This window comes from Anser anser (genome assembly GCF_964211835.1).
Source record: "Anser anser genome assembly, contig: HAP1_SCAFFOLD_84, whole genome shotgun sequence".
Lineage (NCBI taxonomy): Eukaryota > Metazoa > Chordata > Aves > Anseriformes > Anatidae > Anser > Anser anser.
Window position 1 is genome coordinate 205,936 of NW_028153512.1, and position 17,361 is coordinate 223,296.

The 17,361-nt window shown below is 54.1% G+C and overlaps 1 protein-coding gene across 1 annotated transcript in view; it reads left to right on the top strand.

The window, feature by feature from the left end:
- Positions 1-17,118, top strand: part of LOC310892017 (uncharacterized protein) — a gene marked incomplete at its 3' end in the record, with an annotated part of 101,676 nt that extends 84,558 nt beyond the window's left edge. The window contains exon 3 of the mRNA XM_083854205.1: positions 17,098-17,118. Within this exon, the coding sequence (XP_083710331.1) occupies positions 17,098-17,118 (21 nt within the window). The remainder of the gene's footprint in view (positions 1-17,097) is intronic.
- Positions 17,119-17,361: the final 243 nt, after the last annotated feature.

The window sequence follows — 17,361 nt, forward strand, 5'->3', positions numbered from 1 at the left end:
CGACTGGGGATGCAGTGCAGTGAGTCCAGAGAGTGCACTGACACCACTGGGGATGCAAGGCAGTGACTCCAGAGAGTGCACTGGCACCACAGGGGATGCAGTGCAGTGAGTCCAGAGAGTGCACTGGCACCACTGGGGATGCACCCCGGCAAGTCCAGAGAGTGCACTGTCACCACTGGGGATGCACCCCGGCAAGTCTAGAGAGTGCACTTGCACCACTGGGGATGCAGTGCAGTGAGTCCAGAGAGTGCACTGGCACCACTGGGGATGCACCCCGGGAAGTCCAGACAGTGCACTGTCACCACTGGGGATGCACCCCGGCAAGTCTAGAGAGTGCACTGGAACCACTGGGGATGCAGTGCAGTGAGTCCAGAGAGTGCACTGGCACCACTGGGGATGCATTGCAGTGAGTCCAGAGAGTGCACTGGCACCACTGGAGATACAGTGCAGTGAGTCCAGAGAGTGCACTTGCACCGCTGGGGATGCAGCGCAGTGAGTCCAGAGAGTGCACTGGCACCGCTGGGGATGCAGCACAGTGAGTCCAGAGAGTGCACTGGCACCACTGGGGATGCAGCGCAGTGAGTCCAGAGAGTGCACTGGCACCACTGGGGATGCACTGCCGTGAGTCCAGAGAGTGTACTGGCACCACTGGGGATGCAGTGCAGTGAGTCCAGAGAGTGTACTGGCACCACTGGGGATGCAGTGCAGTGAGTCCACAGAGTGCACTGGCACCACTGGGGATGCAGTGCAGTGAGTCCAGAGAGTGCACTGGCACCACTGGGGATGCAGTGCAGTGAGTCCAGAGAGTGCACTGGCACCACTGGGGATGCAGTGCAGTGAGTCCAGAGATTGCACTGGCACCACTGGGGATGCAGTGCGGTGAGGCCAGAGAGTGCACTGGCACCACTGGGGATGCAGTGCAGTGAGTCCAGAGAGTGCACTGGCACCACTGGGGATGCACCCCGGTGAGTCCAGAGAGTGCACTGGCACCACTGGGGATGCACCCCGGTGAGTCCAGAGATTGCACTGTCACCACTTGGGATGCAGTGCAGTGAGTCCAGAGAGTGCACTGGCCCCACTGGGGATGCAGTGCAGTGAGTCCAGAGAGTGCACTGGCACCACTGGGGATGCAGTGCAGTGACCCAGAGAGTGCCCCGGCACCACTGGGGATGCACTGCAGTGAGTCCAGAGAGTGCACTGGCACCACTGGGGATGCACCCCGGCAAGTCCAGAGAGTGCACTGTCACCACTGGGGATGCACCCCGGCAAGTCTAGAGAGTGCACTGGAACCACTGGGGATGCAGTGCAGTGAGTCCAGAGAGTGCACTGGCACCACTGGGGATGCAGTGCAGTGAGTCCAGAGAGTGCACTGGCACCACTGGGGATACAGTGCAGTGAGTCCAGAGAGTGCACTTGCACCGCTGGGGATGCAGCGCAGTGAGTCCAGAGAGTGCACTGGCACCGCTGGGGATGCAGTGCAGTGAGTCCAGAGAGTGCACGGGCACCACTGGGGATGCAGCGCAGTGAGTCCAGAGAGTGCACTGGCACCACTGGGGATGCAGTGCCGTGAGTCCAGAGAGTGCACTGGCACCACTGGGGATGCAGTGCAGTGAGTCCAGAGAGTGCACTGGCACCACTGGGGATGCAGTGCAGTGAGTCCAGAGAGTGCACTGGCAGCACTGGTGATGCACTGCAGTAAGTGCAGAGAGTGCACTGGCACCTTTGGGGATGCAGTGCAGTGTGTCCAGAGAGTGCCCTGGCACCTTTGGGGATGCAGTGCAGTGAGTCCAGAGAGTGCACTGGCACCACTGGGGGTGCAGTGCAGTGAGTCCAGAGAGTGCACTGGCACCGCTGGAGATGCAGTGCAGTGAGTCCAGAGAGTGCACTGGCACCGCTGGAGATGCACTGCAGTGAGTCCTGAGAGTGCACTGGCACCACTGGGGATGCAGTGCAGTGAGTCCAGAGAGTGCACTGGCACCACTGGGGATGCAGTGCAGTGAGTCCAGAGAGTGCAGTTGCACCACTGGGGATGCAGCGCAGTGAGTCCAGAGAGTGCACTGGCACCACTGGGGATGCAGTGCAGTGAGTCCAGAGAGTGCACTGGCACCACTGGGGATGCACTGCAGTGAGTCCAGAGAGGGCACTGGCACTATTGGGGATGCACCCCGGTGAGTCCAGAGAGTGCACTGGCACCACTGGGAATGCAGTGCACTGAGTCCAGAGAGGTCACTGGCACCACTGGGGATGCAGTGCAGTGAGTCCAGAGAGTGCCCTGGCACCACAGGGGATGCAGTGCAGTGAGTCCAGAGAGTGCACTGGCACCACTAGGGATGCAGTGCAGTGAGTCCAGAGAGTGCACTGGCACCACTGGGGATGCACTGCAGTGAGTCCAGAGAGTGCACTGGCACCACTGGGGATGCCGTGCAGTGAGTCCAGAGAGTGCACTGGCACCACTGGGGATGCACTGCAGTGAGTCCACAGAGTGCACTGGCACCACTGGGGATGCAGTGCATTGAGTCCAGAGAGTGCACTTGCACCACTGGGGATACAGTGCAGTGAGTCCAGAGAGTGCACTGGCACCACTGGGGATGCAGCGCAGTGAGTCCAAAGAGTGTACTGGCACCACTGGGGAAGCAGCGCAGTGAGTCCAGAGAGTGCACTGGCACCACTGGGGATGCAGTGCAGTGAGTCCAGAGAGTACACTGGCACCACTCGGGATGCACTGCCGTAAGTCCAGAGAGTGCACTGCCACCACTGGGGATGCACTGCAGTAAGTCCAGAGAGTGCACTGGCACCACTGGGGATGCAGTGCAATGAGTCCAGAGTGTGCACTGGCACCACTGGGGATGCACTGCAGTGAGTCCAGAGATTGCAGTGGCACCACTGGGAATGCAGTTCAGTGAGTCCAGAGAGTGCACTGGCACCACTGGGGATGCAGTGCAGTGAGTCCAGAGAGTGCACTGGCACCACTGGGGATGCAATGCAGTGAGTCCAGAGAGGTCACTGGCACCACTGGGGATGCAGTGCAGTGAGTCCAGAGACTGCACTGGCACCACTGGGGATGCAGTGCGGTGAGTCCAGAGAGTGCACTGGCACCACTGGGGATGCAGTGCAGTGAGTCCAGAGAGTGCACTGGCACCTCTGGGGATGCACTGCAGTGAGTCCAGAGAGTGTACTGGCACCACTGCGGATGCACCCCGGCAAGTCCAGAGCACTGTCACCACTGGGGATGCAGTGCAGTGAGTCCAGAGAGTGCACTGGCACCACTGGGGATGCAGTGCAGTGAGTCCAGAGAGTGCACTGGTACCACTGGGGATGCACTGCAGTGAGTCCAGAGAGTGCACTGGCACCACTGGGGATGCAGTGCAGTGAGTCCAGAGAGTGCACTGGTACCACTGGGGATGCACTGCCGTGAGTCCAGAGAGTACACTGGCACCACTCGGGATGCACTGCCGTAAGTCCAGAGAGTGCACTGGCACCACTGGGGATGCACTGCCGTGCTTCCAGAGACTGCACTCTCACTACTGGGGATGCAGTGCAGTGAGTCCACGGAGGGCACTGGCACCACTGGGGATGCAGTGCAGTGAGTCCAGAGAGTGCACTGGCACCACTGGGGATGCACTGCAGTGAGTCCAGAGAGTGCACTGGTACCACTGGGGATGCACTGCAGTGAGTCCAGAGAGTGCACTGGCACCACTGGGGATGCACTGCAGTGAGTCCAGAGAGTGCACTGGCACCACTGGGGATGCAGTGCAATGAGTACAGAGTGTGCACTGGCACCACTGGGGATGCAGTGCAGTGAGTCCAGAGATTGCACTGGCACCACTGGGGATGCAGTGCAGTGAGTCCAGAGAGTGCACAGGTACGATTGGGGATGCAGTGCAGTGAGTCCAGAGAGTGCACTGGCACCACTGGGGATGCAGTGCAGTGAGTCCAGAGAGTGCAGTTGCACCACTGGGGATACAGTGCAGTGAGTCCAGAGAGTGCACTGGCACCACTGGGGATGCAGTGCAGTGAGTGCAGAGAGTGCACTGGCACCACTGGGGATGCAGTGCAGTAAGTCCAGAGAATGCACTGGCACCACTGGGGATGCACTGCAGTGAGTCCAGAGAGTGCACTGGCACCACTGGGGATGCACCCCGGTGAGTCCAGAGAGTGCACTGGCACCACTGGGAATGCAGTGCACTGAGTCCAGAGAGGTCACTGGCACCACTGGGGATGCAGTGCAGTGAGTCCAGAGAGTGCAGTTGCACCACTGGGGATACAGTGCAGTGAGTCCAGAGAGTGCACTGGCACCACTGGGGATGCAGCGCAGTGAGTCCAGAGAGTGCACTGGCACCACTGGGGATGCAGTGCAGTGAGTCCAGAGAGTGCACTGGCACCACTGGGGATGCACTGCAGTGAGTCCAGAGAGGGCACTGGCAGTATTGGGGATGCAGTGCAATGAGTCCAGAGTGTGCACTGGCACCACTGGGGATGCACTGCAGTGAGTCCAGAGATTTCAGTGGCACCACTGGGGATGCACTGCAGTGAGTCCAGAGAGTGCACTGGTACGATTGGGGATGCAGTGCAGTGAGTCCAGAGAGTGCACTGGCACCAGTGGGGATGCACTGCAGTGAGTCCAGAGAGTGCACTTGCACCACTGGGGATGCGCTGCAGTGAGTCCAGAGAGTGCACTGGCACCACTGGGGATGCAGTGCCGTGAGTCCAGAGAGTGCACTGGCACCACTGGTGATGCACTGCAGTGAGTTCAGAGAATGCACTGGCACCACTGGGGATGCACTGCAGTGAGTCCAGAGAGTGCACTGGTACGATTGGGGATGCAGTGCAGTGAGTCCAGAGAGTGCACTGGCACCACTGGGGATGCAATGCAGTGAGTCCAGAGAGGGCATTGGCACCACTGGGGATGCACTGCCGTGCTTCCAGATAGTGCACTGGCACCACTGGGGATGCACTGCCGTGAGTCCAGAGAGTGCACTGGCACCACCTGGGATGCACTGCAGTGAGTCCAGAGAGTGCACTGGCACCACTGGGGATGCAGTGCAGTGAGTCCAGAGAGTGCAGTGGCACCACTGCGGATGCAGTGCAGTGAGTCCAAAGAGTGCACTGGCACCACTGGGGATGCACTGCAGTGAGTCCAGAGAGTGTACTGGCACCACTGGGGATGCAGTGCAGTGAGTCCAGAGAGTGCACTGGTACGATTGGGGATGCAGTGCCGTGAGTCCAGAGAGTGCACTGGCACCACTGGGGATGCACCCCGGCAAGTCTAGAGAGTGCACTGTCACCACTGGGGATGCAGTGCAGTGAGTGCAGAGAGAGCACTGGCACCACTGGGGATGCAGTGCAGTGAGTCCAGAGAGTGCACTGGCACCACTGGGGATGCAGTGCAGTGAGTCCAGAGAGTGCACTGGCACCACTCGGGATGCACTGCCGTAAGTCCAGAGAGTGCACTGGCACCACTGGGTATGCACTGCAGTAAGTCCAGAGAGTGCACTGGCACCACTGGGGATGCAGTGCAATGAGTCCAGAGTGTGCACTGGCACCACTGGGGATGCACTGCAGTGAGTCCAGAGATTGCAGTGGCACCACTGGGGATGCAGTGCAGTGAGTCCAGAGAGTGCACTGGTACGATTGGGGATGCAGTGCAGTGAGTCCAGAGAGTGCACTGGCACCACTGGGGATGCAATGCAGTGAGTCCAGAGAGGTCACTGGCACCACTGGGGATGCAGTGCAGTGAGTCCAGAGACTGCACTGGCACCACTGGGGATGCAGTGCAGTGAGTCCAGAGAGTGCACTGGCACCACTGGGGATGCAGTGCAGTGACTCCAGAGAGTGCACTGGCACCTCTGGGGATGCACCCCGGTGAGTCCAGAGAGTGCACTGGCACCACTGCGGATGCACCCCGGCAAGTCCAGAGAGTGCACTGTCACCACTGGGGATGCAGTGCAGTGAGTCCAGAGAGTGCACTGGCACCACTGGGGATGCAGTGCAGTGAGTCCAGAGAGTGCACTGGTACCACTGGGGATGCACTGCAGTGAGTCCAGAGAGTGCACTGGCATCACTGGGGATGCAGTGCAGTGAGTCCAGAGAGTGCACTGGTACCACTGGGGATGCACTGCCGTGAGTCCAGAGAGTACACTGGCACCACTCGGGATGCACTGCCGTAAGTCCAGAGAGTGCACTGGCACCACTGGGGATGCACTGCCGTGCTTCCAGAGACTGCACTCTCACCACTGGGGATGCAGTGCAGTGAGTCCACAGAGGGCACTGGCACCACTAGGGATGCAGTGCAGTGAGTCCAGAGAGTGCACTGGCACCACTGGGGATGCACTGCAGTGAGTCCAGAGAGTGCACTGGTACCACTGGGGATGCACTGCAGTGAGTCCCGAGAGTGCACTGGCACCACTGGGGATGCACTGCAGTGAGTCCAGAGAGTGCACTGGCACCACTGGGGATGCAGTGCAATGAGTACAGAGTGTGCACTGGCACCACTGGGGATGCACTGCAGTGAGTCCAGAGATTGCACTGGCACCACTGGGGATGCAGTGCAGTGAGTCCAGAGAGTGCACTGGTACGATTGGGGATGCAGTGCAGTGAGTCCAGAGAGTGCACTGGCACCACTGGGGATGCAATGCAGTGAGTCCAGAGAGTGCACTGGCACCACTGGGGATGCAGTGCAGTGAGTCCAGAGACTGCACTGGCACCACTGGGGATGCAGTGCGGTGAGTCCAGAGAGTGCACTGGCACCACTGGGGATGCAGTGCAGTGACTCCAGAGAGTGCACTGGCACCACTGGGGATGCACTGCAGTGAGTCCAGATGTTAGCGTAGCAACCACATAATCACCAAGTGATTATATGAAGGTGCTTTATTCAGCGCTGGAAGCCGGGGCAGGTGCCCAAATCTGGCTTCAAGTCCCGTTACTTCCCAGCCGTTATTTATACATACAATATTGCGTCAGGTATACATATTCATTACAGGTTGCAACATCAGCCTCGCTTTTCATTCTAATTAGCTCCCCTCCCCTTTGCACATGCGTGGCGCACTCTGGTGGTCGTCCAGGTGGTCGTCCAGATGAAGTAAGGAGTCTTCCTCTCCGCTAAACTTTTCACCTTTCTTACTCGACGCATGCTCCCTCCGCTTCTTGGTTCTGCTTCAACTCATTTCATCATTTCCAGGCCCTTATCCAAGGTCAGGTTGTACCTGTTCCCTCCCAGGGTTCCCATTCAATGATTCTTTTGATTGTTCAATGTACTCCCTAAGTTTCCAGTATACATAGATTAATTGATAATGTAAGTACATTTGGCAATGCTTAATTATACTGTAGGTCCCATTACCTAAGAGACATTAGTAAAACATCCATTCGATTCTCCCCAACACTAACACAGAGACTGCACTGGCACCACTGGCGATGCACTGCAGTGAGTCCAGAGAGGGCATTGGCACCACTGGGGATGCACTGCCGTGCTTCCAGAGAGTGCACTGGCACCACTGGGGATGCACTGCCGTGAGTCCAGAGAGTGCACTGGCACCACCTGGGATGCACTGCAGTGAGTCCAGAGAGTGCACTGGCACCACTGGGGATGCACTGCCGTGAGTCCAGAGAGTGCACTGGCACCACCTGGGATGCACTGCAGTGAGTCCAGAGAGTGCAGTGGCACCACTGGGGATGCAGTGCAATGAGTCCAGAGTGTGCACTGGCACCACTGGGGATGCACTGCAGTGAGTCCAGAGATTGCAGTGGCACCACTGGGGATGCAGTGCAGTGAGTCCAGAGAGTGCACTGGTACGATTGGGGATGCAGTGCAGTGAGTCCAGAGAGTGCACTGGCACCACTGGGGATGCAATGCAGTGAGTCCAGAGAGGTCACTGGCACCACTGGGGATGCAGTGCAGTGAGTCCAGAGACTGCACTGGCACCACTGGGGATGCAGTGCGGTGAGTCCAGAGAGTGCACTGGCACCACTGGGGATGCAGTGCAGTGAGTCCAGAGAGTGCACTGGCACCACTGCGGATGCACCCCGGCAAGTCCAGAGAGTGCACTGTCACCACTGGGGATGCAGTGCAGTGAGTCCAGAGAGTGCACTGGCACCACTGGGGATGCAGTGCAGTGAGTCCAGAGAGTGCACTGGTACCACTGGGGATGCAGCGCAGTGAGTCCAGAGAGTGCACTGGCACCACTGGGGATGCAGTGCAGTGAGTCCAGAGAGTGCACTGGCACCACTGGGGATGCACTGCAGTGAGTCCAGAGAGGGCACTGGCAGTATTGGGGATGCAGTGCAATGAGTCCAGAGTGTGCACTGGCACCACTGGGGATGCACTGCAGTGAGTCCAGAGATTGCAGTGGCACCACTGGGGATGCACTGCAGTGAGTCCAGAGAGTGCACTGGTACGATTGGGGATGCAGTGCAGTGAGTCCAGAGAGTGCACTGGCACCAGTGGGGATGCACTGCAGTGAGTCCAGAGAGTGCACTTGCACCACTGGGGATGCGCTGCAGTGAGTCCAGAGAGTGCACTGGCACCACTGGGGATGCAGTGCCGTGAGTCCAGAGAGTGCACTGGCACCACTGGTGATGCACTGCAGTGAGTTCAGAGAATGCACTGGCACCACTGGGGATGCAGTGCAGTGAGTCCAGAGAGTGCACTGGTACGATTGGGGATGCAGTGCAGTGAGTCCAGAGAGTGCACTGGCACCACTGGGGATGCAATGCAGTGAGTCCAGAGAGGGCATTGGCACCACTGGGGATGCACTGCCGTGCTTCCAGATAGTGCACTGGCACCACTGGGGATGCACTGCCGTGAGTCCAGAGAGTGCACTGGCACCACCTGGGATGCACTGCAGTGAGTCCAGAGAGTGCACTGGCACCACTGGGGATGCAGTGCAGTGAGTCCAGAGAGTGCAGTGGCACCACTGCGGATGCAGTGCAGTGAGTCCAAAGAGTGCACTGGCACCACTGGGGATGCACTGCCGTGAGTCCAGAGAGTGTACTGGCACCACTGGGGATGCAGTGCAGTGAGTCCAGAGAGTGCACTGGTACGATTGGGGATGCAGTGCCGTGAGTCCAGAGAGTGCACTGGCACCACTGGGGATGCACCCCGGCAAGTCTAGAGAGTGCACTGTCACCACTGGGGATGCAGTGCAGTGAGTGCAGAGAGAGCACTGGCACCACTGGGGATGCAGTGCAGTGAGTCCAGAGAGTGCACTGGCACCACTGGGGATGCAGTGCAGTGAGTCCAGAGAGTGCACTGGCACCACTCGGGATGCACTGCCGTAAGTCCAGAGAGTGCACTGGCACCACTGGGTATGCACTGCAGTAAGTCCAGAGAGTGCACTGGCACCACTGGGGATGCAGTGCAATGAGTCCAGAGTGTGCACTGGCACCACTGGGGATGCACTGCAGTGAGTCCAGAGATTGCAGTGGCACCACTGGGGATGCAGTGCAGTGAGTCCAGAGAGTGCACTGGTACTATTGGGGATGCAGTGCAGTGAGTCCAGAGAGTGCACTGGCACCACTGGGGATGCAATGCAGTGAGTCCAGAGAGGTCACTGGCACCACTGGGGATGCAGTGCAGTGAGTCCAGAGACTGCACTGGCACCACTGGGGATGCAGTGCGGTGAGTCCAGAGAGTGCACTGGCACCACTGGGGATGCAGTGCAGTGAGTCCAGAGAGTGCACTGGCACCTCTGGGGATGCACTGCAGTGAGTCCAGAGAGTGCACTGGGACCACTGCGGATGCACCCCGGCAAGTCCAGAGAGTGCACTGTCACCACTGGGGATGCAGTGCAGTGAGTCCAGAGAGTGCACTGGCACCACTGGGGATGCAGTGCAGTGAGTCCAGAGAGTGCACTGGTACCACTGGGGATGCACTGCAGTGAGTCCAGAGAGTGCACTGGCATCACTGGGGATGCAGTGCAGTGTGTCCAGAGAGTGCACTGGTACCACTGGGGATGCACTGCCGTGAGTCCAGAGAGTACACTGGCACCACTCGGGATGCACTGCCGTAAGTCCAGAGAGTGCACTGGCACCACTGGGGATGCACTGCCGTGCTTCCAGAGACTGCACTCTCACCACTGGGGATGCAGTGCAGTGAGTCCACAGAGGGCACTGGCACCACTGGGGATGCAGTGCAGTGAGTCCAGAGAGTGCACTGGCACCACTGGGGATGCACTGCAGTGAGTCCAGAGAGTGCACTGGTACCACTGGGGATGCACTGCAGTGAGTCCCGAGAGTGCACTGGCACCACTGGGGATGCACTGCAGTGAGTCCAGAGAGTGCACTGGCACCACTGGGGATGCAGTGCAATGAGTACAGAGTGTGCACTGGCACCACTGGGGATGCACTGCAGTGAGTCCAGAGATTGCACTGGCACCACTGGGGATGCAGTGCAGTGAGTCCAGAGAGTGCACTGGTACGATTGGGGATGCAGTGCAGTGAGTCCAGAGAGTGCACTGGCACCACTGGGGATGCAGTGCAGTGAGTCCAGAGAGTGCACTGGCACCACTGGGGATGCAGTGCAGTGAGTCCAGAGACTGCACTGGCACCACTGGGGATGCAGTGCGGTGAGTCCAGAGAGTGCACTGGCACCACTGGGGATGCAGTGCAGTGACTCCAGAGAGTGCACTGGCACCACTGGGGATGCACTGCAGTGAGTCCAGATGTTACCGTAGCAACCACATAATCACCAAGTGATTATATGAAGGTGCTTTATTCAGCGCTGGAAGCCGGGGCAGGTGCCCAAATCTGGCTTCAAGTCCCGTTACTTCCCAGCCGTTATTTATACATACAATATTGCGTCAGGTATACATATTCATTACAGGTTGCAACATCAGCCTCGCTTTTCATTCTAATTAGCTCCCCTCCCCTTTGCACATGCGTGGCGCACTCTGGTGGTCGTCCAGGTGGTCGTCCAGATGAAGTAAGGAGTCTTCCTCTCCGCTAAACTTTTCACCTTTCTTACTCGACGCATGCTCCCTCCGCTTCTTGGTTCTGCTTCAACTCATTTCATCATTTCCAGGCCCTTATCCAAGGTCAGGTTGTACCTGTTCCCTCCCAGGGTTCCCTTTCAATGATTCTTTTGATTGTTCAATGTACTCCCTAAGTTTCCAGTATACATAGATTAATTGATAATGTAAGTACATTTGGCAATGCTTAATTATACTGTAGGTCCCATTACCTAAGAGACATTAGTAAAACATCCATTCGATTCTCCCCAACACTAACACAGAGACTGCACTGGCACCACTGGCGATGCACTGCAGTGAGTCCAGAGAGGGCATTGGCACCACTGGGGATGCACTGCCGTGCTTCCAGAGAGTGCACTGGCACCACTGGGGATGCACTGCCGTGAGTCCAGAGAGTGCACTGGCACCACCTGGGATGCACTGCAGTGAGTCCAGAGAGTGCACTGGCACCACTGGGGATGCACTGCCGTGAGTCCAGAGAGTGCACTGGCACCACCTGGGATGCACTGCCGTGAGTCCAGAGAGTGCACTGGCACCACTGGGGATGCAGTGCAATGAGTCCAGAGTGTGCACTGGCACCACTGGGGATGCACTGCCGTGAGTCCAGAGATTGCAGTGGCACCACTGGGGATGCAGTGCAGTGAGTCCAGAGAGTGCACTGGTACGATTGGGGATGCAGTGCAGTGAGTCCAGAGAGTGCACTGGCACCACTGGGGATGCAATGCAGTGAGTCCAGAGAGGTCACTGGCACCACTGGGGATGCAGTGCAGTGAGTCCAGAGAGTGCACTGGCACCACTGGGGATGCAGTGCAGTGAGTCCAGAGAGTGCACTGGCACCACTGGGGATGCAGTGCAGTGAGTCCAGAGAGTGCACTGGCACCTCTGGGGATGCACCCCGGTGAGTCCAGAGAGTGCACTGGCACCACTGCGGATGCACCCCGGCAAGTCCAGAGAGTGCACTGTCACCACTGGGGATGCACTGCCGTGCTTCCAGAGACTGCACTCTCACCACTGGGGATGCAGTGCAGTGAGTCCACAGAGGGCACTGGCACCACTGGGGATGCAGTGCAGTGAGTCCAGAGAGTGCACTGGCACCACTGGGGATGCACTGCAGTGAGTCCAGAGAGTGCACTGGTACCACTGGGGATGCACTGCAGTGAGTCCAGAGAGTGCACTGGCACCACTGGGGATGCACTGCAGTGAGTCCAGAGAGTGCACTGGCACCACTGGGGATGCAGTGCAATGAGTACAGAGTGTGCACTGGCACCACTGGAGATGCACTGCAGTGAGTCCAGAGATTGCACTGGCACCACTGGGGATGCAGTGCAGTGAGTCCAGAGAGTGCACTGGTACGATTGGGGATGCAGTGCAGTGAGTCCAGAGAGTGCACTGGCACCACTGGGGATGCAATGCAGTGAGTCCAGAGAGGTCACTGGCACCACTGGGGATGCACTGCAGTGAGTCCAGAGACTGCACTGGCACCACTGGGGATGCAGTGCGGTGAGTCCAGAGAGTGCACTGGCACCACTGGGGATGCAGTGCAGTGACTCCAGAGAGTGCACTGGTACCACTGGGGATGCACTGCAGTGAGTCCAGATGTTAGCGTAGCAACCACATAATCACCAAGTGATTATATGAAGGTGCTTTATTCAGCGCTGGAAGCCGGGGCAGGTGCCCAAATCTGGCTTCAAGTCCCGTTACTTCCCAGCCGTTATTTATACATACAATATTGCGTCAGGTATACATATTCATTACAGGTTGCAACATCAGCCTCGCTTTTCATTCTAATTAGCTCCCCTCCCCTTTGCACATGCGTGGCGCACTCTGGTGGTCGTCCAGGTGGTCGTCCAGATGAAGTAAGGAGTCTTCCTCTCCGCTAAACTTTTCACCTTTCTTACTCGACGCATGCTCCCTCCGCTTCTTGGTTCTGCTTCAACTCATTTCATCATTTCCAGGCCCTTATCCAATGTCAGGTTGTACCTGTTATAAATGACTGAGTCCCAAATAAGATTACAATCAGAGTTTACAATTTATTAAACGAATAGAGGCAAGCAAACAGCGCTGGGTGCGCCGGGAGTCTCTGCTCCACCGGGACGCACACCTGTTACGTAAGGCAGCTGGTTTTTATACTCCTAGGCTAATACATATTCATTACTACTTCTAGAAGAGGCAGGGTTATTATAATTGGTTTCCCAAATCCGAAGTCCTCCCAGGGGCGCCTGCTTATCAGTCTCTGTTAGTCTCTCGGGGGCCGCTCGGACGGGGAGGCTCATATTCTTCCTCCTTATCTAGTGGTCTCTTGGCCGGCTGTCAGAAGTTACTGCACGTCTGTGCAAAGTCAGCAGTTTTTCTCTGAAGAAATCCCTTTGTTCTCTTCTCGCCTAAACCCAGGCCTCAATGTTAACCCTTCACACCCCTTAGTGGCACGAATTGCTGGACTATTCCTTACAATTCCTCCCTTTTTTTTTTTTTTAATATCATCAATTCGTGTCTCTTCTTCAACCTTTGTTAGTAGCAGTTGGATTTCATCAGTCAGTTCTCGGGGTGTCCATTTCTTAAGCATCATTATCGACACATCACCTTTTCTCTCCCAAAGTCATCACAAATTGGGTGCTATTTATTATCCGCTGTATCAACAACGTAAAGCAAGGTATCATAAAAGGTATAAACAATAATGTCATTACACCACATAAAAATAAAAATAGCATCCTTTTAACCCATGGTTCACCAGGCAACCATGAAAAGAAATCCCAATCCATACCCTTCCAAGTTTGTACTGGGACGTGGGCTAGCTTTCTAATTTCCTTTGTTATCTGCTTGACCACTTTTCCATTATCATCAATCTGTAGACAACAATTAGAATCGTTCAGTTTTCCACATACTCCCCCTTCTTCTGCTAGTAAATAGTCTAAGACCATTCTATGTTGGAATATAGCATTTCTCATTTGAGTGGATTGGTCAGCCAAAAGATCCAAGGCTGTCGCTGTTTGATTTGTTACAACTTCGAGGATAGCTTGCAACCTAATTATTCGGTTCAAATTATAAATAGGTTCTCGGGCTCCTGATATCAACTCATTTGAGTTCCAGGTGGCTGGCCCATAATGCTGTATGATTCTTTCAGGAGGCCATTCATCCTTTCCCCATTTTTGGGCACTATCCCCGGATAAGGAAGTATCAATAGATCGTTTTACTCTGTTCAGGTCATCATATAATCTTATTCCTAAATGATTTCCTTGTGTTTGTGACAATAAAAAGAACAAGGGTCTTATGTACCCCCCATAGCATATTCCCGACCAGTTTCCAGGTAGCCTCTTGTAAGCATGTTTGCCACACACCCAATAATGTCCCTTTAGGGCCCACGTCCCGTTTGGAAAATGACCATCCCATCCATCTTTACCCTTTGGGGCGTGATAATACAGAGTGTCCTTGTTACCGAGTGGTCCTGTTACAATGTCTGCCCCGTTTGTACTCGTATATGCACGCTTCCAAGCTCCCACGTTGGGTTTCCACTTACAGTCACAATTCAGTTCTCTTTGGCGACCTGTCATATTATAAGCCTTTTTCGCCGTCCAATCTTGAGAGTGTGGGAAGCGCCTTCAATCATGGGGTTGGGCCCGCTTTCAGAGCTTGTGTTACCATTCAGCCCTTCAGGGTGATCCAGCTCCTGGAAAAACTAATCACAATTTTATTATGGGTTTAAAAGGTTCTCATGTTATTTTTCTCAGGACAAACTGATCTTGGTGTAGGAGAAGTCCGGTCGAGGCACTCTCACTCGGCGGTCAATACCCATAGGGGTTGCCTCCCTCGGTAGACCATACACGCCGCAGTGGAGGGTCCTACCCCGGTCTTGCCTTCTCCCTTTCCTCCCTTCAGCCTTGTCCTCTTTATCCAGTGCCCTTAATTCATGCAGAACCTCATTGCTGGGATATCAGTTCCTCTTTAGTCTCAGTTTCAGTTCCCCAGGAGTGGACTCAACCCTCCAGGCTTCGGTAGTTATTGGTCCTTTTATTCTGGATGCGTGGGTCCAACCCCTTCTTGCTGTTCTCACAGCTGTTTCAGTAGTAAGTAAAACAAGGTACAGTCCCTCCCATCGGGGGTTCAATGATTCTTCTCTCCAGGTTTTTATTAAGACCTTGTCTCCTGGTTGTATTTTATGAATAGCAAATCCTAAAGGTGGTGTCTGAGTCATCATCCCAATTTATCTTATCTCCTGTAATCTCCTTCCAATGGTAATTATGTATTTCTGGATACTATGATCCTCAACTACATTGTTCCCTAGGGGCATCCCTTGAGAATAAGGCATACCATATAACATTTCATATGATGATAATCCAGTCTCACTGTGTGGTTTAGTTCTTATGTTTAAAAGTGCCAATGGTAAGCATTTCGTCCAGGGCAGCTGTGTCTCGATCATTAACTTAGCCAATTGTTGTTTTATTGTTTGATTCATCCTTTCTACTTTCCCTGAGCTTTGTGGGTGCCACGGAGTGTGGTATTCCCACTGAATACCTTTCAAGGGGTACATCCTTCAAATCTTTGTGGCTGGCTTATGTTCGATTATTTCCACACAATTGTGTTCCAACGGTCCTTCTTCTGGAACGGTTCCTAGAAATACTGCTGGATATAACAGGTTAGTCGTTTTCAAGGTTATGTCATCTTGTTCAGTTAGGATTGCCTGATATTTCATCATCCGGCTGGGTGATAACCAGTGCCCCCCCCTTTGTTCCAAAACGGTTGTTACCATATGTGGTCCAAAAACTTCAATACGTTTTCCCATTTGAAGGCAAATAATTTTCTACTATCTTTATCAAGAGGTATGCAAAAGAAGGCATCCTTTAAATCTATCACGGTAAACCATTTATATTTCTCTTTCACAGATGTTAACAATGTGTAAGGATTAGCTACTACCGGGTGAATATCCTTTGTTATTTCATTTACTGCTCTAAGATCTTGTACAGATCTATACTCGCCATTCGGCTTCTTTACTGGAAAAATTGGAGTATTGTATTCCGATTTACATTCTTCCAGAATCTGATATTTGAGAAATTTGTCAATAATTTTCACTATTCCCGTGCCTAGCTTCTATCTTAAGTGGATATTGTTCGATTCAAACAGGTTTGGCTCCTTCCTTTAATTCCACCTTTACCAGTTGTGCCAGTTTCGACTTCCCTGGTACATCTGTTTCCCGTACTGTTGCTATAACTGCATTTTCTACTTCTCTTGGAATATTAACAAAGGGTTTATCTTTGATCATTAGGATTTGGCCTACTTTGGACTCAGGTACCTTCATTATTAATTCTCCATCCTCAAAGGTTATTGTTGCATCTAATTTGGCTAATAGATCCCGTCCCAAGAGTGGCATCGGGCATTCTGGTACATACTAAAATTTATGGGTTAGTTCCTCACCCCCAAAACGCAAATCAAGGGGTCGTAAGAATGACCATTCTTCCTCTTTCCCTGTGGCTCCAATTATTGTAGTTGTCTTAGTTCCTAATCGTCCTTTTAAACTATTTAACACTGAATATGTTGCTCCTATTACATTTACAGCCTAATTAACACAGAGAAAGAAGCTCCCATAACCAACAAAAAATTCAAGCCTGTCTTCGTTTCCTAGCTTTATTTCAACTAGTGGACCTGCTAGGGTAGATGCCCCAGGTCCCCATCATTCCTGACTGTTGTTTGTCCTGCAGCCTAAGACAATTTCTTTCTGATATCAGGGGCTGATTGCCCTGGAAAGAGGTTAGCCAGTTGCCTCTCTCTCTCTCTTTTTTTTTTTTTTTTTTTTTTTTTTTTTTTTTTTTTAAGCCAGGTCCATTTTTTTTTTTTCATTGCATTTCAAAGTTGGTCCAGAAATTCAAAAATTCCATAAATTCCATAGGGGTTTCTTTTGGACCTTGTTGGAACAGATTCTCAATTCCCAATAGCCAATTTAACCAGATTTTGGTATTTACATAATTTCCGGGGTGATTAGGGTCTCAGTGAGGGGGTCGGTCAGGGGAATGCAATCGTTGACAGTTCCCTGAGCGGTCCCATTGGCAATCTGAGCTCACACATGAACTCAGGTTGTTTTAAGAGTTAGCTGCTTTTCTGTTTCCACGACAACTCTCTCGGACCCATCACGGTCCCCCTGCCCCAGAGGGCTCACACCGCGATTTAGAGACCTCAGCCTCGGGTTGAGACGGAACTATTAACATTCCTACATCCTCTTTCCCTGCTCATTCAACTTCAAACAGCTCTGTTAAATACTACATGCCACACAACCTTTAACACCTTCAACAATCCTTTTAACACTTCCTTTATCTTTCTCCAGCCTGTACTTTTCTAATGCCAACACCAAAGGCTCAGTCAGGGGCCAACTTAATTCCAAACCTTTTCCCTCCAACATGCTGAAACAACATAT